Source organism: Podarcis filfolensis, assembly GCF_964270895.1.
Source record: "Podarcis filfolensis genome assembly, chromosome: 2".
Taxonomy (NCBI): Eukaryota; Metazoa; Chordata; class Lepidosauria; order Squamata; family Lacertidae; genus Podarcis; species Podarcis filfolensis.
The window spans coordinates 19,251,815-19,278,828 of record NC_139605.1 but is presented as its reverse complement, the minus strand read 5'-3'; the positions used below and the strand labels follow the sequence as shown (position 1 = coordinate 19,278,828).

General features: G+C 47.4%; 1 protein-coding gene and 1 pseudogene across 3 annotated transcripts in view; one reads left to right on the top strand and one right to left on the bottom strand.

The window, feature by feature from the left end:
- Positions 1 to 4,868: 4,868 nt before the first annotated feature.
- On the bottom strand, positions 4,869 to 25,913 carry LOC310757042 (SRSF protein kinase 3-like). 2 transcript variants are annotated; one of them, XM_083602148.1, is made up of 12 exons: positions 25,362 to 25,913; positions 21,225 to 21,331; positions 19,896 to 20,004; positions 19,469 to 19,556; positions 18,766 to 18,852; positions 17,154 to 17,261; positions 14,740 to 14,902; positions 13,568 to 13,653; positions 11,016 to 11,123; positions 9,748 to 9,817; positions 9,564 to 9,656; positions 4,869 to 6,147 (listed from the first exon to the last, which is right to left on the bottom strand). In XM_083602148.1, the coding sequence occupies exons 2-12, from the start codon at positions 21,268 to 21,270 to the stop codon at positions 5,963 to 5,965; spliced, it is 1,143 nt and encodes a 380-aa protein (XP_083458274.1). In that variant the 5' UTR covers positions 21,271 to 21,331; positions 25,362 to 25,913; the 3' UTR covers positions 4,869 to 5,962. The 2 variants fall into 2 exon arrangements, with proteins under 2 accessions (XP_083458274.1, XP_083458275.1); XM_083602149.1 differs by having other exon boundaries at positions 14,740 to 14,893.
- The window catches only part of LOC310758131 (guanine nucleotide-binding protein G(I)/G(S)/G(O) subunit gamma-5-like), a 56,657-nt pseudogene continuing 40,394 nt past the window's right edge, over positions 10,752 to 27,014 (top strand). Inside the window, exon 1 of the transcript XR_014552327.1 lies at positions 10,752 to 10,996. The product of XR_014552327.1 is annotated as a guanine nucleotide-binding protein G(I)/G(S)/G(O) subunit gamma-5-like (transcript). The remainder of the gene's footprint in view (positions 10,997 to 27,014) is intronic.

The following is a 27,014-nucleotide window of genomic DNA, read 5'->3' as shown; positions in this document are numbered from 1 at the left end:
AGGCTGCGGCCAGTGGCCGGCGCCCGCCGAGCGGCGCTTTCCCCCCTCGTGACCGCCGCGGCCCGTCCAGGTTCGTGAACTTGCGCGCGCCTTTGGTCGCTTCTTCCGCACGTGACGCGGCCGCGTTCCAGCCTTTCGAGGTGGGCAGGCGCGGGAGGAGGCGGGCTTTCCCTTGCAGGAGCAGCCGCCAAAGATGGCCTTGCATATTTTTTAATATATATTTATATATATTATGCACTATGTTATTTTATTTATAATTATTTTATAAATAATTGTTCATAAAATATTTATATTATTTTATTTAGAACCACACATACCGTAAATAAGAACAAAAATCTGTGCCCCACCACCAAGTATGATTTCTTTTCTTTTTTTATAATAATATTTTATTAGGTTTAACAATAAAAAGATACAACCAAACATACAACAATAAAAACACACAAAAAAAATATAAGACACAACAATACAATCTTTCACACACAAAAAAACAAAAAAACAATCAACACACAACAAGTAAAATAGGGCAAACACAAATCGCTCTTTTCTAGTTATTCATCTTTGATTAACTTATTTTCCTGACTTCCTCACACCTCCCTTTTTTGTATCCCTCTTTAACAATTAGTTCAGCAAATTCATTCAAATTTTTATCTCTTGTTACTAGAACCCCTTCATTTTATTTCAATGTCATCCACATTCATACATTTTACAATACTTCTGTAAAAAAATTTTAAATTTCCTCCAATCTTCTTCCACCAACTCTTCTCCCTGGTCTCGGATTCCGCCGGTCATCTCAGCCATTTCCAAGTATGATTTCAATGCGCGGAATGGGTGTTTGAATGAACAAGGCCACGCAAAAAACAAACATACAAAACGCCAATTGGGGCAGGAGGGGGGGAGAGGCCCAAAACCTCGCCTATGAATGTTGGCAGTGCAGGGTGAAAAGAGAGTGGTTTTGTGAAGGGGGGGGCGTCCCCTTGGCCTTGCACACATTCAGTCTGCAATCCTATACACACTTAGGGGCCGGATTCAACACAGTGGGACGGACTTCTGGGCACTGACAACTGGGAAACACTGGCCTGCGAGCGCTCCAGTTGGAGAACAGCCTTTGCCAAAGGTGTCATGGGCTTTGAAGACGCTCGAACTCGGGACGCAAGGGAGAAACGTGGGTGGGCAAATATAGGATTGCATGAAAACCCTGAATTAAGTTGTGACAGACTGCTTTTTGCATTATTGTTTAAGCCCCACTCTTTACATTACTTGCTTCTTTTACACCCACGTGTATAAAAGGCGCCTGGACGGTTGTTGTTGTTTAGTCGTGTCCGACTCTTCGTGACCCCATGGACCAGAGCACGCCAGGCACTCCTGTCTTCCACTGCCTCCCGCAGTTTAGTCAAACTCATGCTGGTAGCCTTGAGAACACTGTCCAACCATCTTGTCCTCTGTCGTCCCCTTCTCCTTGTGCCCTCCATCTTTCCTAGGGCCTGGACAGTTAAGTCCAGTCAAAGGCGACTGAGGTGTGGTGCGCATCTCGCTTTCAGGCCAAGGGAGCCGGTGTTTGTCCACAGACAGCTTTTCGGGTCGTGTGGCCAGCAGGACTAAACCGCTTCTGGCGCAACAGGACACTGTGATGGAAACGCCGTTTACCTTCTCGCCACAGCAGTACCTACTTATCTACTTGCACTTTGACGTGGGTGGCAGGAGCTGGGATGGAGCAACGGGAGCTCACCCCGTCGCGGGGATTCGAACCGCCGACCTTCCGATTGGCAAGCCCAAGAGGCTCAGTGGTTTAGACCACAGCGCCACCCGCGTCCCCCATGTGTATATGTCCCTGTGACAACTGTCCAGGGCTCTGCTCAGCATTATGAGGCAGTAGTGCAGAACTTTCCAAACCGTGTCCAGACACGTTAGTGTGTCGGCTGCAGTGTAGGTGTGTTGCATTAACGCTCCCTGTGCTCCTCCCGGGGTTGGAAAGGGGTTCGTTTAACCTTGTTTGCTAGTAAAGCTGAATTCCTGTGTCATGAAATGATGCATGTCTAAAAAGCGTGCTACCAACATGAAAAGTTTGGAAAGCTCTGCGGTCGTGGCTGCTGCCCATTGAAAATGAGAGGGTAGAAGGCAGGGAGGTCAACAGCAGGGGGAGCCAGAGCCAACGATAGGCAGAACCAATCAATCCTCATTTTGTCCCCTATTCCCCTTCCTACAGGGCAACACTGAGACCACAGAGGAGGAAGTCTAGTAAGCCACTTCCTAGACTAGTTGTAAGAAAGAAGGCAGGGAGGATTTGGGCCAGTAAGGGCAGACTTGAGGTTAGTGGGGCAATGTCCATTCACCCTAATGGGCCAACCTTCCGTGGCTGGGGGGCTCCCAGAGATAGCCAGCTTACTACATTCTGAAGTAAGTGAAACCGTAAACATTGTCATCCAAAGAGCCCACCACAACTACTATAAGGCCAACAAGTCCACAGTCTAGATAGAACAGCCTTTCTCAATGTTGGGTCCCCAGATATTGTTGGACTACAACCCCCATCATCCCTGGCCACCTTTGGTCCTGCTAGCTAGGGATCAAGGGAGTTATAGTCCAATGCCTGGAGACCCAAGGTTGAGAAAGGATGGTCTAGAATTTCCACTGTGTTGCCACTAGCATTCATGGGGTGATTGGGGGTGGAGAAGGAAGAAGGCAATGCCATTGAAGGACACCATTATGGAGGTTGTGGGGAGGGGAGAGAGAAGTGCTTACGCTTGGAGCTATGGAGAATTGTTGAGGTGGGAAGGGAGGGGGCTGTGGTAGCTCAGTGTCAGAGCATCTGCCTTTCATGTAGAAGATTCCAGGTTCAATCCCTGGCTTCTCAAGGAAGGTACTAAGAGGATGCTCCTGTCTCAGATCCTGGAGAGAGTCTAGTGGTGTAGACCAGTGTTCTTCAACCTCATGTCTCCAGATGTTGTAGGACTACAACTCCCATCATTCCCAAACTAGCCAGGAATAATGGGAGTTGGAGTCCAACCACATATGGAGACATGAGGCTGAAGAACACTGGTGTCAACAGTCCTGAGCTGGATGGCAAGATGGTTCTCAGTAGAAGTCTGCTTCCTAGGCTCAATTCCACTTGCTGCTGCAGCAGCAGCAACAACAACAAGGAGGACTCTTGACTTTTCACCATGAGGAGTTTTCTGCATGTAACCGTTCGGGTTAAGAATTTTGGCCAATTTTGCAAAAAATGAAAGTATGGAACCAGAGTTACATATATTTACACCAATGCATCCTTTGCTACAATTCCATTAAATTTTATTTTGTTTAAACCAATCATGATCTTTTCTGTATGATTGCATTCTGTTCTTTGCTTGTTTCCTGCACGAATACACACAGTTCCATCTTCTTCAGATTAGCAGGCCATTCATTGTGGTTGCGGTATTTAAAAAAAAAAATTGTTAAATTTTTTTAAATTGCATTTTAATGAAAAATCAAGTTATACACGGGCCCCTACGAACACAGGCAAACAATAATTTTGCCGATGAGGTGTGTCAACATCAAAGGTGGCGTAGGGGGACCTTAAGACATCTCTGTGAGATCAAGCGGTACAGATCCCTCAAAAGTCAAAAACCAACAAAGGTGTCTAGTGGAGGGGGTGGGGTGATGAACGGGTGTGCACATGCTCACAAAATTCTTAAAAGTAGGTGAGGGGGAAACAGCTTTGAATTTTGTAACATGGGGAAATGGATGGGCTGAAACATTCATCTAGATAAATAGATGGAACATCATGAAAAGGTTACTACTGCTTGTTCTTATTCGACACTCAATTTCACATTAAGAGGGTGGAATTGGCACACTAACCAACTCAGGATGAGGTATGAAGTGTGCAAGACTCTCAAGATTTCTGCTTAAAATCCTGCAAAATCATCAGGCGCAGAAAGGACTGGGTGAACCCAGATGATGGTTCTAAAGCAGAGAAACCTCCGTTTCCAAAGCACTCCGGTGGCAACTGTGTCTCCTACTTTACAGGGGACAATCCTCTATTTGAAGGAGTCTTCTATATGAAGGTCTGTCTAGTCCAGGTCTGGCTCAGTGATAAAGAACCGTAAGAAAAGGGAGCAAAGGCCCTGGTGTTTCTCCACCAACTAGGTAACAGACTGAGCAGGTACACAGGTAACCTGGTCACAGTCTTTTCCTCTGCTGGGGAGGTGTATTGCAGTTCTATTTAAATGATTATAATTATTTTCTAAATGTGCACCTATACATATGAATTGGCACATGCCAATCTAATGCAAATCTCTGCTGTCTCTTTTTGGGTGATGTATATCTGGCCACCCTAGGAAGCATCCTCTCTGTGTTCCTTGCAAGCATCTCCTTCCTCTCTGTGGTGCAGCTCTGCAATTATACATATGCCGTATTTTTCGCCCTATAGGACGCACTTTTTCCCCTCCAAAAATGAAGGGAAAATCTGTGTGCGTCCTATGGGGCGAATGCAGGCTTTCGCTGAAGCTTGGAGAGCGAGAGGGGTTGGTGCGCACTGTCCCCTCTCGCTCTCCAGGCTTCAGGAAGCTATCAGCAAGCCTGGGGAGCCCGCGGGAGTTCCCGCAGGGCTCCCTAGGCTGCGGATAGCAGCCTGCTGCACGGAACGCGGGGTGCGCTGAAGCAGAGCGCCCCGCGCTTCGGGCAGACATCGGGCAGCCCCACAAGCTCGGGGGACAGCGGGGAGGCGCAGCACCGCCATCCCGCTGTTCCCCGACCTGGTTTGGATTCCCCGACCTGGTTTTGGGAGGGAAATAAAGGAAATAATTTTTTCCTTTATTTCCCCCCCCCCCCCAAAAAACTAGGTGCGTCCTAAGGGCCGGTGCGTCCTATGGGACAAAAAATACGGTATATATTCTGCAAGTTTGAAGCAGAAGGTCTCCTAACCTGTACCTGATGCTGATTGGCTTGCCCGTCCATGATGTCACTCCGAAACCGGATCCCAATCCCCAGAGAAAAATCTGCTCTTCTAAAACCACGGCAGCAAAAGTCACGAATGCATAAATGCAAACGTGGAGAAATTAAGGTGAGCAGCTTGCCTGAGATGCGTGTGGCCAATATCCAGGCATACACACCTGTCATTTCCATTGTGAAGCCAGGAGGAAGCCAGACTCACCCCATGGCAGAGGAGGGACCTGCCTTTTGTCTTGCGTTACGCTGGTCATCACCCTGTAGAACTGGTTTGCCAAGGTGGATTAAGAGGAGACGTATCCAGAGTTAAACCATGACCGTTTGCTCTTGTGAGACGAGCTTCGAGAGCCTCATCCATCCAAGACGAAGGGCAGCCAGACTAGGCATGATGTTGACTTCATCCATACAATTAACGTGCATGTGTTTTGTTACATAAGCAGATCTGGGACTCGTGAGGGTGGGAAGAATTAAATTCTCTCTCCCAGCTAAATTTGCCCCTCCAAAGGATCCACTTGCATTCCAAGGGATGCAAATAGCAGCCTTGGAGAGTTGTTTTGTGTTCAATTTGGCAGGGAGTGAAATAGTTGAACCCTGTATGGTCCCGGGCTGCTTAGGCTTCTTTGAGGCCGGGGCTGTTGAAGTTCAGTAGCTCATTGTGACAGTCCCTAGATAGCCACACCCCCAAGTTGTTGTTTTAAGCAGGTGTCAATCTATTATATAAGCTGCTCTCACCTTCTGACTTTCTCTCTGCTATAGTGAAATTTGAAAGCCTCGTTATCACCTCATTCACTTTCCAGAGCAAGGAGAGCCTGTCAATTACCCTGCCTCTCTTGTAGATGAGGTCATTGCTCCCACCGAGAAAAATCCCAGAGCTGTACTCCCCGGTGTTCCCTTGTCCGCCAGACCCCTGCTTGCTTAACTAACAGAAAAACCCATGCACTTTAATTTAATTCATGCCTAGTCTGCCCCTAAGATTCCTTTGTGAGCATGCCCTACTTCTAAACCATCCTGGTGGAGAGAGCAGCAGGATCAGACCAAGCCTGCGCTAGGTATTGAGCCAAGGATGCTGAAGACATTTGTCAGCTGCTGCCCTCCTTTCTGGGGCATATTCCAGCATAGGTAGGAGAAAACTGGTAAGCGAAGATGCCTGATGCTTGGGCCAGCTGTATTTATCCGTGAGGATATGGTAGAGGTCATAGGGAGACAGCCAGGACATCCTCAGGAGAGCACCTGCCAAAGGAGAGAGGAAAAAAGTAGCCGCAGTCATGTTCTGGAAACCTGTTAGATTCTTCCTGGGGACAAGGGCAGGGTGTGGCGTTTGCCTCCTAGGTGGGTCATAAGGAAAGGGTTAAAATGAGTGTGATGTGATTGGCCAGTGGAAACTGATAGGAGGAGTTAGAGTTAGTGTTTTTTGGAAGTCAGTTGAGAGTTGGGAGTTGGAGAAGGAAGAGGGAGGATATAAGTCTGTGGGTTGGTCGAGTTGTGTGGTGAGAGAGTGAGAGGAACTGTTAGGTGGAGTCAGATAGATAGTTGGGATAATCAGTTTGAAGTTGTTAGGAACGAATAGAACAGTATAGAAACTAAGATTAAGAAACTGCCAAGAAAAATTAACTGAAACCATAAGCTTGTTCCTGCATGTAAAAATAAACTTGATTATTTGTTAATGTTAACAACTGTCTGGACTCCGTGTGTCCCTGTGAGATACGGGGTGGTGGCAGCGAAGAAAGCAATCACAGTGGTGGCACAGGGATCAATAGACCGTCAAACGTCTGGGGACCCTGTGTGATCGCCACAAAGGGACACTGACTTGGGCCAAGATTATGGGTTCCCATGATGTCATGTTGCATCTGCGGTGCAGCGCCGCTTCACGAGAAACTGGAAGTTGCATTGGACTCCCGTGTTGTGGGTGCCCTGGAGCTGGCACCTGTGGATGAGTCTGTTGCATTTTTCCTTTACAAATTTATCTTTTGCAATTGCACCAGACAAGTGCAGAATTTCACACCGGACTTGGGCCTGGCTGTGCAAAGGCAATCCTTTGCATTTGCAGTGCTTCCCATGCAATAGCGTAGGGCCAAATTCAGAAGCGAAAAGTCCCTTCATGACAGCCACAGCCACTCCCCCTCACGGCCACAACCCCTTCTAAAATGATACAACCTTCAAGGATAATACAATCATCTTAAAATTAGGCACACATTGCAAACATCACTGCAGATCGCCATGTGTTGCCTTTCAGCTAGATCTACTATTTTCTGTGCATAATAATGATAATGATAATAATATAATTTTATCATTTCTACCCCGCCCACCTGGCTGGGTTTCCCTAGCCCTTTTGGGCAGCTCCCAACAGAACATCAAAAGCAGAATAAAGCATCAAACATTAAAAACTTCCCTAAAGAGGTCCTGTGTGAGTGTCTGGAAGCGGTTGGAGGATGGATGGTGGCTAACAGATTGAGGTTGAATCCTGACAAGACAGAAGTACTGTTTTTGGGGGACAGGAGGCGGGCAGGTGTGGAGGATTCCCTGGTCCTGAATGGGGTAACTGTGCCCCTGAAGGACCAGGTGCGCAGCCTGGGAGTCATTTTGGACTCACAGCTGTCCATGGAGGCACAGGTCAAATCTGTGTCCAGGGCAGCTGTTTACCAGCTCCATCTGGAACGTAGGCTGAGACCCTATCTGCCTGCGGACTGTCTCGCCAGAGTGGTGCATGCTCTGGTTATCTCCCGCTTGGACTACTGCAATGCACTCTACATGGGGCTACCTTTGAAGGTGACTCGGAAACTACAACTAATCCAGAATGCGGCAGCTAGACTGGTGACTGGGGGCGGCCGCCGAGACCATATAACACCGGTCTTGAAAGACCTACATTGGCTCCCAGTACGTTTCCGAGCACAATTCAAAGTGTTGGTGCTGACCTTTAAAGCCCTAAACGGCCTCGGTCCAGTATACCTGAAGGAGCGTCTCCACCCCCATCATTCTGCCCGGACGCTGAGGTCCAGCGCCAAGGGCCTTCTGGCGGTTCCCTCATTGCGAGAAGCAAAGCTACAGGGAACCAGGCAGAGGGCCTTCTCGGTAGTGGTGCCCGCCCTGTGGAACGCCCTTCCAGCAGATGTCAAAGCGATAAACAACTACCTGACATTCAGAAGACATCTTAAGGCAGCCCTGTTCAGGGAAGTTTTTAACGTGTGATATTTTATTGTATTTTTGGTTTTTATGGAAGCCGCCCAGAGTGGCTGGGGAGGCCCAGCCAGATGGGCGGGGTATAAATAATAAATTATTATTATTATTATTATTATTAAAGAGGGCTGCCTTCAGATGTCTTCTAAAAGTCAGATAGTTGTTTATTTCCTTGACATCTGTTGGGAGGGTGTTCCACAGGGTGGGCGCCACCACCGAGAAGGCCCTCTGCCTGGTTCCCTGTAACCTCACTTCTCCCAGTGAGGGAACTGCCAGAAGGCCCACAGAGTTGGACCTCAGTGTCCGGGCTGAATGATGGGGGTGGAGATGCTCCTTCAGGTATACAGGGCCGAGGCCGTTTAGGGCTTTAGAGATTGGCACCAACACTTTGCCCGTCCATGGGCAAATGATATGGAGTGCTACAGTATATTCTTTCGGAGTTACTTAGGTTGTTTTTTTCCTTGGAAGTTCCACTGTACTTAGCATTAACTTCCACACTTTTTCACTTGAAAATTGAAGCACCTTGTGTTTTGAGTGCTTCTAAATTCCTAGCTTTGGAGGATAAATAACTACTCCTTTGAGACTTTGCGCCTGCCCATTAGGGGAAATAGGAAGCCTCGAACATATATTTTTTATATGTCCTTTTTATGTTGAGATTCGTAGAGACACCATCGATCCTTTGCTGAAGAGGCTCACCGATCTTTCAGACAAGTCTAAACTTAATTTTCTCCTCTTAGGCAAAGATCATAAGACCACCTGACTAGTAGCCAGATTCTGCGCCCAGATTTGTAGGCACAGATCATCCTCTAGAATAAAATAGCTTACTAGGGAAATGCTGAAGTTGCCCTTTGGGGCGCCTCAGGGGCAATTTTTTATGGTAGCCCAAATCTCAGTTGTATGGGTGTATGTATATATCTCAATTTTAACTCATGAGCTATTGCTTCAATCTGTTCCAATTGTATATTTTATCTTTATGAACGCTGTTTTTATTGTGTTATGTGAGCTGGTCTTTGACCGTGATAAATTACAGTGGTACCTCAGGTTACATACGCTTCAGGTTAAAGACTCCGCTAACCCAGAAATAGTGCTTCAGGTTAAGAACTTTGCTTCAGGATGAGAACAGAAATCGTGCTCTGGCGGCATGGCGGCAGCAGGAGGCCCCATTAGCTAAAGTGGTGCTTCAGGTTAAGAACAGTTTCAGGTTAAGTAAGGACCTCCAGAACGAATTAAGACTTAACCTGAGGTACCACTGTATCTAATTATCTAACTACTCCTTCGTGTTCTTCCAAAACGACTCTAGGAGCCGATCCTCTGTGACTAACTTACCCCTTTTCACTCTGATTGGCTCAACCAGCCCTAAAAGTGAGAAGACTTCTGAAAAGCTCGCTGCAGAAATAGTAACAGGCCTTCTGACTCCCCACCAACTCCTCCCACTGGACTTCTGCTCTTATCTCCAACTCCCGCAGTCTCACCTTGCCTGTTGAAGAATGTTGTCGCCCGCTTCCAGAACAAAGCAACTTTAGGTGGGATTCTGCCCAGGAGTTCAATGATCCGAACCACGTGATCTGAAATGGGGGGGAAGCAAAGTTAGATGCTTTACTGTACAGTTTCTCCTATCAAATGGAGTTTAAGAAGACAGGTTGGACTCTGACCTACCATCATCTCTGGAAAAATACTGCCCAGCCTGGGGATCAAAGAGACGGTCTCCAGTGGCCAGTTCAAAAGCCTGCAGGATGACACACACCCCTCGAGTAAGTCCACTGCGAGCCAATTCGTATAGTCAATACAGTGGTACCTCAGGTTAAGTACTTAATTCGTTCCGGAGGTCTGTTCTTAACCTGAAACTGTTCTTAACCTGAAGCACCACTTTAGCTAATGGGGCCTCCTGCTGTTGCTGCACCGCCCGAGCACAATTTCTGTTCTCATCCTGAAGCAAAGTTCTTAACCCGAGGTACTATTTCTGGGTTAGCGGAGTCTGTAACCTGAAGCGTATGTAACCTGAAGTGTATGTAACCTGAGGTACCACGGTAAATATTTTTGTTTTTACAATAAGTTTAGCAGTTTGATCCGAGTGACTATAAATATTAAAATATCCATCTTACGTCTCTGAAACATTTTCACAAGAATAGAGACAAAAGAGTGAGACACACAGGGGTCTAGGTTGAAATCCAGCTATGCTCAATCCCAAAGGTGCCTCCAGACTATTTTACAGGAGGGAATCCACCGCATGCCACAAATTTAGGGTTGCATATTTAAAGTGCTCCCATCGCCTCAGCACAACAAATCCACAGATAAAGCGCACCTTTTTTGCAGCTTGCGGAGCGATTAAGAAATGCATTGAAAAGTGTGGGGTGAATGAATGGTGAACGGGAAGACATGTAAACACCCCGCAAGCAAATCAGGGTGAAGGCAGGATGACTGCTCATTGTCATATAACCACTCCAGAAACAAACCGGAACAAATGCTCAGTAAAGGGTGGACATAACCGTAAACACTGTTTAAGATTTGTGCAAACAGATTAGGGTGAACGCTGAGCGAAAAGGGCATTGAGAGGAACCCCAAGGCTATCAGTTCATATGAATAGATGGTTGCGATTCTAAAGGCAAGAAGCAGCAGCAGCAGCAGAAGTGCCATTGCTGAAGGAACATTACTGTTAAGTTGTGGGTGAACATATCAGACGACACAGCGATTCTTCAAACAGCTCTTGTTTATTCACAGGCCAGAACAGAACTGAACTGAAGGGTTCAGCCAACCTGCTTATACAGAGCTCCACTACAACGCAACAGTAACCACTTTCTGTAACTATCCAATCACTGAACGTCACTTTCGATCCCTTATTTGCATACGTGGACCTGAGTGAAAACTATCTACAGTATCCCCCTGCTGGCCCAAGGTGAGAACTTCAGTACATAACAATTCCTTACCAGGCACGCTGTGCTCCAGATATCCACTGGGGTGCCGTAATCTAATCCGAGGAGGACCTCCAGGGCTCTGTAGGGCTGGGTCTGGATCTTCTTGGAAAAGGGCTTGTACTGGAACAGAAGGGACAATGGGCTGAGTGAGAGTGGATGGCCCAAATGCACTTTTGGGTAGGCAGGCGGCGTAAAACAGCGGCAGATCCTTAAGGGGCAGGATTATTTTATTTGTTGATTCATTTCATAAGATTTAAACACTGCTTGATAGCAAAAAAAGAAAAACAAAACCACCCTTGATTTACAAACAGATAAAACCGTAAGACCAGGAAAGGATTGCAATGTGTTAAAAGACACAAGAGGTTAAAAGACTAAAGCAGATTAAAATTCACACCAGCTTTTCGAAGCACCAAAAGAAGAACGTTTTTAGCAGGTGCCGGAAATAATCCAGCGAAGGTGCCTGCTTGATTATCAACAGGCAGGGAGTTCCAAAGGGCCACACTAAACTAATGGGTTCTTATAAATGCGGGATGGGTATTCTGCGGCAGCTGCGGCAGTGCCATTTCCGCCAATCGAAGCAGTCAAGCGGGCGCATAAGGAAGGCCTGTAAGCATGGCCATGGGAGATTCAAAGGGAGAAACTCCAATTATCAGGGGCTCAAAGAATCTTCCCTGCGAGGCTTTGAAAAACTGAAGTGTCGGGGCCTTTTTGGTTTAAGAGAATTTTTATTATATATAAATATAAATATATTATATATAAATATAAATATATTATATATAAATATAAATAATATATATAAATAAAATATTTATGTATAAATATAAGTAAAAATAAAAATTTATTATTATCAGCCTGACTCCCTCCTCTGGCAATCTTCACAGAACTCTAGCCCAATGGTTGCCATTAATTTGATTTGAATTATTTTTATAATGAACTGATTTTAGAATGTTGTATTATTTTATTGTTGTTAGCCGCCCTGAGCCCGGCTTCGGTTGGGGAGGGCGGGATATAAATAAAATATTATTATTATTATTATTATTATTATTATTATTATTATTATTATTAAGGATGCAGATCTGGGAGTAAGCCCCACTGCAATCAATAGGACATGGTTAGGTTTGTACTGTTCAGAGGAGGTATACCTCCAAATATAGCAGCTGTGGGGGGCAACAACAGGTGGAGAGGTCTTTGGCCTTAGAATCAGTGCTTTTTTTCTTAAAAAAAATATTTAGGGGTACTCTCATTTTCCTACTCATATTGAAATACAGTGGTACCTCGGGTTAAGAACTTGATTCGTTCTGGAGGTCCGTTCTTAACCTGAAACTGTTCTTAACCTGAGGTAACACTTTAGCCAATGGGGCCTCCCACTGCCGCCTGTGATTTCTGTTCTCATCCCAAAGCAAAGTTCTTAACCTGAGGTACTATTTCTGGGTTAGCGGAGTCTGTAACCTGAAGCGTCTGTAACCTGAAGTGTCTGTAACCCGAGCTACCACTGTACTGTCCCTCAGTGAGGCTAAACTTAGATTCACAAAATGTTTAGGGGGTATGTGTACCCCCACCCCGCATCCCCCAGAAAAAAGCACTGCTTAGAATTATAATAATAGAATTGTGGGGTTGGAAGGGACCATGGGGGTCATCTCATCCAACCCCCTGTGATGTAGGAATCTTTGGCCCCATGTGGGACTCAAACCCACAGCCCTGAGATTAAGAGTTTTATGCTCTATTGACTGAGCTATGGCGCTGCCTTCCTGCTCAACTTGGTGGCATCTGATAGTCCACTGGGCGAAAGGGAATGCTGGACTAGAGGGGTATTTAGACAGAGCCAGCTTTTATTACATATTCACACCTGTCCCTATGTTCACTGCTGCCTTTCCCCCAGCTTAAAAGACCATGGGAAAACCACCCACAGCACAGCCTAGGGCAGAAAGCTCTTTGTTCTTGGCTTGTGGCAAGGGGACAGGTGCCTCTGACAAATTTTAGTTTCTCATTTTTCCAATTGTAATTGGATTTTTAAATTGAAGATCGAATAAAAATGTATTGTTTTTTTCCAGCTTCCATAGTAGTTTGTGATTTTTTTTTAAAAAAGGAAGCTCCTCATTAAAAAGTAATCAGCATTTTTATACATGTTTCTCCTACACACACATACCTGTGAAGTTATTCCCCGATATACATTATTTTTTTGCAAGCAATTTCCTGAAATATAATGCGGTTTTGTACATTATGAACTTTTATGCACGCTTGACACTAATATATGCATTTTTTTGGCAGGGGGTACACATGACTTGGCTGGAAAACTGCACAAGATTTGGAGAAGTGCAAATTTTGAAGCAAGGCTCTGCTTCAGTTTGAGTGTTGTTGCGGAAAGTGCAAATTGGGTGTGTTCACCTTTAAGTGCGAACTGACGGATTTCCCCTCCATCCCTACTACCTGTGGCAGTCTTGTCAAAAAGATTAACTAGCCAGCCATGGGGTGATGCCCTACCTGGCGCACTTCAAGGGAGAGCAATATACTAACAAGCAACGATGGCGGGAAAGGGACGGGTGGGTGTGCTGTCATAGACTCACAGTCCAGCATGCGCTTCCCAGGTCCGCAATTTTCACTCCCAATTTCATGAGGTTGCAGCAATCCAGGACAGCAGCCATGTCCTCCTCTGGATGGAACAAGCACAAGGAAATAAGCTCCGGAGGCGATAGAAAAGCATAGGTTATATATCCCTTATGGCACCTGTATTTCACACCAGCCCTGATCCAACAGCAGCAGTGTGACATCTCATCCCGACGGAAACCAATTCCGAAAGAAGACTGTAAATGCATCTTGCAAGCTTCAGCCCGGCAGGAGTCCGCTGCAAATTATAGCACAGCAGACCCTCCAAGTGTCCCTATTTTCCAGAGACAGTCCTGGATTTACAGCAGCCGTCCTGGTTTCCGCTTTGATCCCAGAAAATCTTGCTTTTCCTTAGGACGTCCCTGTTTTCATCAGAGAAACATTGGAGGGTATTGAGTCATGCGACTCCCGAGCCAAGGAGATAAGTAACTATACAACCTTTAAAAGGCAGGGAAGGTTTTTTATTTAATGTGTAATGTTTTACTACGTTTCTGTATTGGTTGGAAGCTGCCCAGAGTGGCTAAGGCAACCCACTCAGACGGACAGGGTACAGTGGGACCTCTGATTACGTACTTAATTCGTTCCGGAGGTCCATTCTTAACCTGAAACTGTTCTTAACCTGAAGCACCACTTTAGCTAATGGGGCCTCCTGCTGCTGCCACGCCGCCGGAGCACAATTTCTGTTCTCATCCTGAAGCAAAGTTCTTAACCTGAGGCACTATTTCTGGGTTAGCGGAGTCTGTAACCTGAAGCGTATGTAACCTGAAGCGTATGTAACCCGAGGTACCACTGTACAAGTGATATTATTATTATTATTATTATTATTAGTATTATTATTATTATTGAATAGGATGTCCCTAGTTTCATTAGAGAAATGCTGGAGAGTATGGCATAGGCATTGCCACCCTCTCCCAATTAACCTCCGTCTCCTGAGTTGGCAACCCTAGGCCCTGCACATCGCCAGCATGCGGCTCCAGGAGTTAACCCACAAGGGGCTGCAGCCCTTGATCTAAGAAAAATTGTTCCCCACCTCTGGCCTGAAGTGCGCAAAGAGAGATTCCTCCAAGTTCCTGGGTGGAGGTGCTCTCCCCTTCCAAACAAACTCTGCGGCCTTTTCTCCTGCGCGGCGTACCTGGCCTCTTGGGCTCGGCTCCTGCGCCGTGTTCCTGGAAAGCCACCTTGTGGAGAAGCGCCTGCAGGCTCCCTTCCGCCACGCAGAGCAGGATATTCTCCGGTTTGATGTCTGCATGGATGATGCGACACTCCTTGTGCAAGAAATGCAAGCCCTGGAGAACCTGCCGCGAAGCAGAGACAATCAGTGGCCCAAAGCTGTTCATTGTGTACTGCGTTGATGTTTTTGCAGTATTGAAGAGCATAAAGGAGAAACTCCAGAGTTGGGAGCGGGGCTCAGAGGCATGGGGGTATGGAGATTGAAGACCCCTATCTATTTCTGCAGCAGGGTTCCTATCTCCAGCACCCTAGAGCAGTCCAATCTGACTGGGGCTCATCAGGGTCAAAGGGAAGGTGAGTCAGCCAAGGAGGATCGGCTTCTGGGGTCACTCTGGAGAAGGCATGTGGAAAGAACATGGAGTGGAGTTGCTTTGTATGCTCCAAAACTGGACCATAAAGAAGGCTGATCGCCGAAGAATAGATGCTTTTGAATTATGGTGCTGGAGGAGACTCTTGAGAGTCCCATGGACTGCAAGAAGATCAAACCTCTCCATTCTTAGGGAAATCAGCCCTGAGTGCTCACTGGAAGGACAGATCCTGAAGCTGAGGCTCCAATACTTTGGCCACCTCATGAGAAGAGAAGACTCCCTGGAAAAGAGCCCGATGTTGGGAAAGATGGAGGGCACAAGGAGAAGGGGATGAGAGAGGACGAGATGGTGGGACAGTGTTCTCGAAGCTACCAGCATGAGTTTGACCAAACTGCGGGAGGCAGTGGAAGACAGGAGTGCCTGGCGTGCTCTGGTCCATGGGGTCACAAAGAGTCGGACACGACTAAACGACAACAAACAACAAGGAACACAAGGGGCTTCTGTGTCAAGGGAATGCTGTGCAAACTCCGTAATGTACAAAACGCGAGTTACTCCGAAAGAGTATCTCCAAATCAGTTGCCATGTACGTGCACAGAAAATAAACAGAAGTAGCTAAAAGGCAACACCTTGAGATTTGCATTGGTCGCTGCAATGCATCTGTGAGTATTATTATTGTATAATTAAAAGATTACAGCCGTACCTCTGGTTGCAAACGGAATCCGTTCCAGAGCCCGGTTTGCAACATGAGCAGAACACAACCCGCATCTGCGCATCTCACGGGTCGCGATTCACCACTTCTGCACATGCGCGCGACATCATTTTGAGCATCTGTGCATGCGCAAGCGGCGAAACCCAGAAGTAACCCTTTCTGGTACTTCCGGGTTGCCGTGGGACGCAACCTGAAAAGATTTAACCTGAAGCAAACGTAACAAGAGGTATGACTGTATTGTATCATCTTAGAAGGGTGTGTGGCTGTGGCTGCCATGAAGAGGCCCTGCACTTCTGAATTTGCTGCTACAGTACGGGTAGGTCTTAGCCTTAAGAAAAATCTGTCATGGACTGGATGTGCTCACACCTCAGGAAGGAAAAGGAGGGTGTAGCATTGACCGCCTGTGATTGGCAGGAAGTCTGGGAGACCTCCAGATTGGCCTTGTGAAGTCTCTTATTCCAGAAGAAAATTCTGCACATGCGCAGAAACACAGGTGCCAGGGTAGCTTACCAATGTTGCATGTGACCCGGGAGAGGGATGTGCCAGGGACTCAAGCAGCCTCTTCTGCAGGCCTCCAGGGTTTTATGCAAAGGGAGAAACTTGCCCAGCATCCGTGGAGGCTGCTCCATGGGGACATTTGGGTCACAGTCCCACCTGTGTCATCCTTCCCTCCGCGCTGCCTGTCACCTTCCTCATTTTTAGTGTTGCCCTTGTATGACTTAGCAGGGAGGATAGCAGTTTAAAAGCACCCCAAAAAGTGCAAGTAGATAAATAGGTACCACTCCGGTGGGAAGGTAAACGGCATTTCCGTGCGCTGCTCTGGTTTTAGTGTTCCTTTGCTCCAGAAGCAATTTTCTTAGTCATGCTGGCCACATGACCTGGAAAAACTGTCTGTGGACAAACGCTGGCTCCCTCAGCCTGTAAAGCGAGATGAGCGCCTCAACCCCAGAGTTGTCTGTGACTGGACTTAACTGTCAGGGGCCCTTTACCTTTATATGACTGGAGCTGTTGTTGGCTCTGGCGCCACCTGCTGTCAGGCTCCCTGCCTTCCGCCCTACCAATCCCAATGAGAACCAGCCAATGCTGTCCATACATCTGAACGGGAAGACGCATGAATTTATACTGAGCATGCGTGGATTTTGGTGAGGCCAGGGCCATGAAGAGTTCTCCCCTCCACCCACCCAATGCATCCTTTGCTGCAACTGTCGCCTGAGAAACATCCCCACAGCAACTGCCTTGGTGCATCTTGGCTGGCCCTGACACTGCCTGGCTCAGCTCTCCAGGTAACCCTGTACTTACCTGTTGTGTTGCTTTCTTCACAAAGGGTAACGGGAGGCCCTGGACTCCTTGGCTGCTCAGCAGAGACTGCAGAGAAGGCCCCAGCAGCTCAAACACTAAGCACACATGTGGGAGGAGATATTGTCAGGGATTCAGTAACTGGGAAACTGCTGGAATTCGGTTCACTCCAGTGGCAGCTCCCCAAAGTCTCATGCAGACAGAGTGGAGGATGTGAGAAATAGCTTCCTGAGAACTGTGTCCCACAAGGAAAGTTAACTGGGAGAGATCATCAGGGGGTTTGGACTGGGTGTTCACCAGTATGCAGATGATGCCCAGCTCTACCTCTCCTTTAAATCGGAACCAGTGATGGTGGTGAAGGTCCTGTGTGAGTGTCTGGAGGTGGTTAGAAGATGGATGGCAGATATCAAACTGAGGTTGAATCCTGACAAGACAGAAGTACTGTTTTTGGGGGACAGGAGATGGGTAGGTGTGGAGGACTCTCCCTAGTCCTGAAGGGGTAATTGTGCCCCTGAAGGACCAGGTACGCTGCCTGGGACTCATTTTGGACTATCCATGGAGTCACAGGTCAATTCTGTGTCCAGGACAGTTGTCTACCAGCTCCATCTGGTATGCAGGCTGAGACACTACCTGCCTGCGAACTGTCTCGCCAAAGTGGTGCATGCTCTGGTTATCGCCCGCTTGGACTACTGCAATGCGCTTTATGTGGGGCCACCTTTGAAGGTGACTCAGAAACTACAACTAATCCAGAAGCGGCTGCCAGGGACCATATAACACTGGTCCTAAAAGATCTTCATTAGCTCCCAGTATGTTTCCGAGCACAAATCAAAGTGTTGGTGCTGACCTAGAGCCCTAAACGGCTTCGGCTCAGTATACCAGAAGGAGAGCCTTCACCCCCATCATTCGGCCCGGACACTGAGGTCCAGCTTTGAGGGCCTTCTGGCGGTTCCCTCACTGTGAGAAATGAGGTTACAGGGAACCAGGCAGAGGGCCTTCTTGGTAGTGGCGCCCGCCCTGTGGAACGCCCTCCCATCAGATGTCAAGGAAATAAACAACTATCTGACTTTTAGAAGACAACTGAAGGCAGCTCTGTATAGGAAATTTGAATGTTTGATGTTTCACTGTGCTTAATGTTTTTAATTTGTTGGAAGCCGCCCAGAGTGGCTGAGGCAACCCAGTCAGATGGGCAGCATATACAGTAAAGTAAAATACAATCAAACCTTGGTTGTCGAACGTAATCTATTCCAGAAGGCTGTTCGGCTTCCGAAATGTTTGACAACCGAGACGCGGCCTCCTATTGGCTGCAGGAGCTTCCTGTACTCAAGCGGAAGCCACGTCGGACGTTCGGCTTCCTAAAAATGTTTGAAAACCAGAACACTTACTTCTGGGTTTTCGGCGTTTGGGAGCCAGAACGTTCCAAAATGGAGGCGTTTGGGAACCGAGGTTTGACTGTAATGATGATGATGATTATAGCGAATTCCGTTAAGGACAGCTGGGTGTGTTAGGACAGCAGGTTAGTAAAATATCAGTGGAAATGTCCAACTTTGTTTAAAAGCAATGCCCTGTCCAGTTTTTTGTGCCCTTGTGGTGCATTATCTACCAACCAAAGGATATGGAAGCCATTGTCTCCAATCATTTTGAAATCGTCCAGGAAGTGGATGACACGGTCGCTGGCTTGGTCTTTCCTCCTCTTGCTGTTCACCTGCAGAAATATAAATAAGAAGCTTGCACAAATTTCTTTTATGAGGGCTTTGACAGTCTCCGGATGGCTTTCGATTAGAGGAGGTATCAACTGGGTTTGAAATGGCCCATTAACGTAGGAATGGCATCATTAGTAGTATCAGTATTAATTATACACCTTTTATCTTGAGCTCCCAAGGCTGGTTACCATGATTAAAAACACAGTGTTAAAAACAGTTTAATACAGCTTGCCATATTTTTTTAGATGTGCCCTAAAAATATGCATTTCAAGGGTCATAACCTTCAGGGGCTTTTGAAGAAAAGAGGTGATTTGCAGTGGAGGCTGGTCCAAGAGGGTGAACAGGGCACTTGTCCCACCAAGCTGAGTCCTCTTCCAGCCTCTACCTACCAGCCTTCTTAGTTTATCAGTCCAGAGGGTGGTACCAGCTAACGGCTTCCCTCTCTCTCGTCTCTGTGTTGCCCCTTGTAGCACTCAGCAGGGGAGAGAATGAGACACAGCTGGTTCGGGTTGGCTCCGTCTGCCGTCGGCTCTGTCGCCACCTACTGTTGGCCTCCTGCCTTACACCCTACCGGTCCCAATGGGCCACCAGTCCCCCAACTGGTGGTTTGTTACCTACGCAGCGAAGGAGCATGACTTCATCCAAGGCTGCCTCAGCAAAATCCTCCCCGCCCTTGGGCACTTTGACAGCCACGCACCTCTTCTTCCTGAAAGAAGATGCATAGATTGAGAGCGAGAACAAATCTCTGGGCTCTGAACTGTTTTGCAGCCCTCTTCCAGCTGTTTCAGAGATGGGTTCAAACCTCTCCACCCGGTCGGCAGAAGATCGTTGACCAGGCACTCCTTTCCCCACCCCCCACGATATAGCAGCCTACTTTGCAAGGTTGTTGTGAGGAGTAAATGACAGGAGGGGCCTTGTATTCTCTGCCCTGCGCTCCCTTGAGGAAAGGCCGGATGAAAACACAGCCCTTCCTCAGCCAACAGAATGTGTTCCTACCACATGACTGGCTTCTGCAGTTAGGAGCAGGCCGTTTTTGTTTACTCACCCCAAGTCTTGGCAAAGCCAGACTGTTGAGAAGTAGCCGCACCCGAGATTCTGCGCTACGTGGTACCTTCCATTGAACACCTCTCCTTTCCTTACGGGATAGTAACCTTCTGCACAAAGGGAGGGAGGATGAACAGGCGTTAATGAAAGACACCAAGAGACTTAGGCTTTGCAGGTCATGCCAATAGTATGAACTTTCCAAGGCTGAACAGCAGAAGGTGTGAAGCCTCTGACAGTAAGAATTTGAGAGATTCCCTGCAATTCTGTTCATAAAGGCATAGCGGACTATGCAATCTGGCGAAAACATCCCTATCTTATATATTACACCTGTATTCTCCCATTCCAGTGAGCAGGGTATGATTTATGGAAAGACAAAGAAACAGCTATTTCTGTATTCCCCCCACCAAAGAAAAATAGAGAAAATAGGGTGCCGATAGGGTAGCAGCCCAGATATGCATGGCGCCAAAGGAAAATTACTTTTCTGACAACAGATTAGTTTTTAATTAATAGTTCAACTTGGGGTGGGGAAAATTCAAGAAGAATACTTGCAACAGCTGTTTGGTAATGCTGGCTCCTTTGCTGGTGGAAAAGCTGGTTTTTATAATATTGTGACCAGCTTCTTTTCTCCCTGATAGGAGCAATAGCCATAGCTGTCAACCTTCCCTTTTTTTGCGGGAAATTCCCTTATTCCAGCGCCATTTCCCGCTGCTTCCTGCTGCTATCCCGGATTGTTAGATATCCCGTAGACTGTCCCCGGGACAGGTGAGGCTGCTGATCCCTTATTTTTGAGGCCGCTGATCCCTTATTTTCAAATCTGAAAGTTGACAGCTATGGCAATAGCTGGTGTGCAGTCATGTGTCTGGGACCGATAGGAGCTATGTACAGTCTATCTTGGGGGAAGGCCGATATGGACATTGTGGAGTGGCTCACCTGTGGTCCTCTTGTTATTGCTGGACTTCCTCTCCCGTCAGCCTGGCCAGTGCCAAGGGATGATGGGGTTGGAGTTGAACAACATCTGAGAGCACCACAGGATAGCTACCCTCAAAGGAGACCAACCTGCATTCTTCAGCTACAATTCACAGGGTGGTGGACTGGATGACCATTGGGGTCCCTTCCACACAGTCAATGTTCCCTGACTTTTCTGGATCCATTTGCCCATCTCATTAGCAGCCAGAAATCTTCCCTCATCTATAAAGCTTTCTGGATAACCTTTTGCTGGATGCTGTATCTTGAGGGTGGGGACCACAGCCTCCTTTGAGGGTTGATAAATGTCACAAAGAAATTAAATGAGGCGGCTTGGTGCAAGACGCGTGCCTGCGACCCAACTCACCTGCGCAGGAGGCCAAGGCCTCCTCCTGCCACTCACACCCATCCATAGCAGGTGTGCAGCTCTCTCAAGGATGTTCAGAATTCTCCGGGGTTGAGGAGGCTTCACATCTAAGGGCAGAAACATTTTTATTCTGGAGTCAACTGTTACTCTTCAAGCTGCAAGCTAACTGAACTAACTTAACTCTAACTTAACTCTGCCTTAAGCCATCACTGCAAAGACCACTTTTGTCAGGTGAGAATAATTAGAGGAATTCTGCAGTTCCACAGCACAGAGAGGGGGAATCTGCAGAAGTCGTAGGACTCTGATGCCCAACAAGGCCAACGATTAGGGATGATAGGAAGTGCAGCCCAAGAACATCTGGAGGACCACAGCTTCCCTGTCACCGCTTTAAAGATCAGGACCAATTGCATGAGGAAAACCTGAAGTCAATAGATGTGTTGTCTTGAGAAATGCACGTGCCAGTTTTGATCTGTTTAGGAGAGGCCTAAAAGAACCCACACAATTAACTTGGTCTGTGTTGTTGCTGCTGATTAAACAGCGCATTTGGGGAAGAGAGCCAGTGTGGTGTAGTGGTTAGAAGCAATGGACTCGTAATCTGGTGAATCGGGTTCGCTTCCCCGCTCCTCCACATGCAGCTGCTGGGTTACCTTGGGCTAGTCACGCTTCTCTGAGGTTTCTCAGCCTCACTCACCTCACAGAGTGTTTGTTGTGGGGGAGGAAGGGAAAGGAGATTGTTAGCCGCTTGGAGACTCCTTAGGTAAAGGTAAAGGGACCCCAGACCATTAGGTCCAGTCGTGGCCGACTCTGGGGTTGCGGCGCTCATCTTGCTTTATTGGCCAAGGGAGCTGGCGTACAGCTTCCGGGTCACGTGGCCAGCATGACTAAGCCACTTCTGGCGAACCAGAGCAGTGCACGGAAATGCCGTTTACTTTCCCACCAGAGCGGTACCTATTTATCTACTTGCACTTCGTGCTTTTGAACTGCTAGGTTGGCAGGAGCAGGGACCGAGCAACAGGAGTTCACCCCGTCCTGGGAATTTGAACTGCCGGCCTTCTGATCGGCAAGTCCTAGGCTCTGTGGTTTAACGCACAGCGCCACCCGCGTCCCTTTTCTCTTGTTAATTATGCTGTTTTAAATGTGCATTTTATATTTCACTTCACAGCATTTTTTGGGAGGGAAATGTTTAAGATTTTTTTTGGTTAACTTTGTTTATGTTAAATATGTATTCTGTAGTTCACCTTCTTTGTAATGTTTTATTTTGAAATCTTTAAGATGATATTTTAGTTTTCTGTTAATTATGTTGCTTTGACTGTATATGCTATATCTGACTTTCTTCAGAAATGTTTGGTTCTGGATTGTTTTATTGATGTTTTAATATGCGGTAAACCACTATGAGTTTTTTCTTTAAAATATAAAGCGGTATAGAAATGAAATAAATAATAATAATAATAGCTGATGCTTAAAGGAAAATAAGTTAAAATAACAAAAAAATGTAATACAAGGCAAATTATAGGGATTGGAATACGAATTAGAAATAACTGGGAAAACAATGCAGCAACAAGAGGAAATTATGGGCACATCGAGAACGGATTGTGGGAAGCCGATTTTTGGAAAAATGGTATTAAATTTGTTTCAATTTGCAGTTGATTCATTAACATTTGGAAAAATCAATAAAAACGATTTGGCAGAAATAACACAAGCCTATTGGGTAATCGTAGGGGACGCAGGTGGCGCTGTGGGTTAAACCACAGAGCCTAGGACTTGCCGATCAGAAGGTCGGCGGTTCAAATCCCCGTGACGGGGTGAGCTCCCTTTGCTCGGTTCCTGCTCCTGCCCACCTAGCAGTTCGAAAGCACATCAAAGTGCAAGTAGATAAATAGGTACCACTCTGGCGGGAAGGTAAACGGCGTTTCCGTGCGCTGCTCTGGTTCGCCAGAAGCGGCTTAGTCATGCTGGCCACATGACCCGGAAGCTGTACGCAGCTCTCTCAGCCAATAAAGCGAGATGAGCGCCGCAACCCCAGAGTCGGTCACGAATGGACCTAACGGTCAGGGGTCCCTTTACCTTTACGGGTAATCGTAATAGAAATACTGGTTGTATTGGACAAGAGGAGGAGGAATATATGGTTGGCTCCGAGCAGGACCTTGCTGGTTCAGAACCTGGAAGTGGAAGGAAGGCAGGAGATGGGAGTATCTGCCACCTTATACCATTGGCCCATCTAGCCTAGAGCTGCTACCAACACTGACTGGCAGTGGCTCTCCGCAGTCCCCGAGTACTGAACCTCATCCTTCCCTCTCTCTTCCCCAGCTGTTACGACTTCCCAATCCTCCTGGGCTCCTGCCTCCTTGAATTCTGAGAGTTGGCCTGGCAGGAGAATTCCTAGCATTTCTGATAGGGTCATGGCAGAGATTATTTCAATGGGGCTGCACTGGGCCTGGGCGTTTCAAAACGACGGCAGCTATGCCCGTTCTGCTTTCTGCACTGCATTGCGCTGGACCAAGGCCAGGCCGAGAGCTCAGCTTCCTGGCTGCCCTTCCTTGGATTTTCAGATGGGATTAGTGAGGATTGGAAGGAAAGACCCAGAGAGGTTTCCCTGCTGAAAGGCTAGCCTGGCCTTCTGCTGGGAGCTCTCAGATCACCTTCTCCAGGCGAGCAGAAAGGAGAGGCTGTTCTCGCACGTTCACGGTTTCGCACGTTCAAGTTGCGCAGTTCAAATGCTTCAAGGGCCTTTGGGAGGATGGAGCCCTGCGCGCCCGTCATGTAGAAAACCCTTTTTAGCAGTTGCAATGTGAGCACAGATCTGGTCCAAGGTGAATGTTAGAATTATTCCAGTTCAGGCTGTCCGGTAGCACAACAATCAAATCAACCTCGTGTTCATGAGGGACAAAACGGACGACACCACCGATCAGCTTTCTTCCTTCTTTCCTCCCCTTCCCTGCTTTACTTACCATCTAGCCTGACGAAGAGTTCTGCAGAACTAAAAAGCTTGCCCATTAATGGTCATGTGGGCATTTTTCCTCACAGCAAAAAACCAACCTGTTGGAAGTGTTGACCCTTCCAACACTGCTTGTTTGTGGATGCTCCTTTCTTTCAAGACAAGTACAGTGGTACCTTGGGTTAAGTACTTAGAATCATAGAATCATAGAGTTGGAAGAGACCACAAGGGCAATCGAGTCCAACCCCCTGCCAAGCAGGAAACACCATCAGAGCACTCCTGACATATGGTTGTCAAGCCTCTGCTTAAAGACCTCCAAAGAAGGAGACTCCACCACACTCCTTGGCAGCAAATTCCACTGTCGAACAGCTCTTACTGTCAGGAAGTTCTTCCTAATGTTTAGGTGGAATCTTCTTTCTTGTAGTTTGGAACCATTGCTCCGTGTCCGCTTCTCTAGAGCAGCAGAAAACAACATTTCTCCCTCCTCTATGTGACATCCTTTTATATATTTGAACATGGCTATCATATCACCCCTTAACCTCCTCTTCTCCAGGCTAAACATGCCCAGCTCCCTTAGCCGTTCCTCATAAGGCATCGTTTCCAGGCCTTTGACCATTTTGGTTGGTTATTTAATTCGTTCTGGAGATCCGTTCTTAACCTGAAGCACCACTTTAGCTAATGGGGGCCTCCTGCTGCTGCTGCGCCGCCGGAGCACGATTTCTGTTCTCATCCTGAAGCAAAGTTCTTAACCCGAGGTACTATTTCTGGGTTAGCGGAGTCTGTAACCTGAAGCGTATGTAACCTGAAGCGTAACACGAGGTACCACTGTATTTAAACATCAGGAAGAACTTTCTGACAGTAAGAGCTGTTCGACAGTGGGAGCTCTGTGGACTCTCCTTCTTTGGAGGTTTTTAAGCAGCGGTTGGATGGCCACCTGTCATGGATGCTTTAGCTGAGATTCCTGCATCCCCGGGGGTTGGACTAGATGACTCTCAGGGTCCCTTCCAACTCTACAATTCGATCTAAAAATCTCATTGTCTAGCGATATACGAGTCTGGAGATCAAGAGCAGTGCCCAAGCTGGGAGTTTCTGAACACTCACAGGACTTCCTGCCCCTACATTCTGTGCCCTTTGCAAAATTACAGAGCCAAACAACAGTGACTTGCGTATACAATCCCTACCTAAAAATGCATGAAACTTACCTTCGTTGCGGTTCAGGACTTAAGCAGCCCAGATCGGTCCGGACTCGCCTGGGGAAAGGCAGCTTGCAGGCTTCTGAGCTCTGGGGAGACTCAACCAACCAGCTCCCAGTGCTTCCCTTTTTAGTCCCTGTTGCTGGAAAGGAGGCGGGGGGAGGGGGCGTCCCAAGTCCCCCAGCATAACTGTGGTGAGGATAGAAGGTCGGGATTGGATCGCACTGAAGTCTGTGGAAACACACGGTGCTTCGAAACAGTTCACGGGCCCCAGGACAGCTGGGAGGGTCTCATTTTACCATCCCTTTTCAACCCTACACCTGTTGGAACAGCTTCCTGCTATGCTCTCTAATACTTTCCTGGCTCCATCTCTGCCCAGCAAAACCCGGAATCTCCAGGGTGTATATTTATAGATCAGCAGTGACCAGTTGCAGAGATGGAAATGCAAACTTTTGCATTGTGCAAAATGCAGACCTATACCTAGAAGATTAAGTCCCGCTGAACTCAGAAAGACTTATGCCTGAGCAGGCAGGCAGAGGGCTGTGTATTAATAAGCATACCAATCATATATACAGTGGTACCTCGGGTTACAGGCGCTTCAGGTTACAGACTCTGCTAACCCAGAAATAGTACCTCAGGTTAAGAACTTTGCTTCAGGATGAGAACAGAAATCGTGCTCTGGCAGTGCGGCGGCAGTGGGAGGCCCCATTTGCTAAAGTGGTACCTCAGGTTAAGAACAGTTTCAGGTTAAGAACAGACCTCCAAATCGAATTAAGTTCTTAACCCGAGGTACCTCTCTCTCTCTCTGAATTTATAGATTACCAATACATGCTACCTTAGGGATGCGGGTGGCGCTGTGGGTTAAACCACAAAGCCTAGGACTTGCCAATCAGAAGGTCAGCGATTTGAATCCCCGCAACGGGGTGAGCTCTCATTGCTCAGTCCCTGCTCCTGCCAACCTAGCAGTTCAAAAGCACGTCAAAGTGCAAGTAGATAAATAGGTACCGCTCCGGCGGGAAGGTAAACGGCATTTCCGTGCGCTGCTCTGGTTTGCCAGAAGCGGCTTAGTCATGCTGGCCACATGACCCGGAAGCTGTACGCCGGCTCCCTCGGCCAGTAAAGCGAGATGAGCGCCGCAACCCCAGAGTCTGTCATGACTGGACCTAATGGTCAGGGGTGCCTTTACCTTTACATGCTACCTTGTTTATTTATAAAAGTATTCATATACCGCTGTCACACACACACAAAAGGCTTACAGCAACAGAAACCATATAAGAAAAAACCATTTAAAAACAGAAATCAGCTGTTATGGAAAGATGTGTTCTTAATTGCCTGCCTAGGCTTGGCAGAATAGAAATGTTTCCAGGAGGCACTTAAAAGTTAGCACAGAAGGAGCCTGCTGAATCTCAATTGGCAGGGTGTTCCACAGGACTGGGCCAATGCCACGAAAGGCTCAGTTTCTTGTTGTCGTTAAATGAGCCTCGCCAACTCGGGGAATGAAAAACAAGGCTCCTGCGGATGATCTCAGCAATTCTGCCAAGATCAACCTTGGGAGTAAGCCCTCATGAACTCAGAAGAACTTGCGCCTGAATTCCTAGGCTTACCAGTGCCATGATACTTGCGCTGTCACCAACATGGCCTCGTCACTTGCCGTTGCTTTTA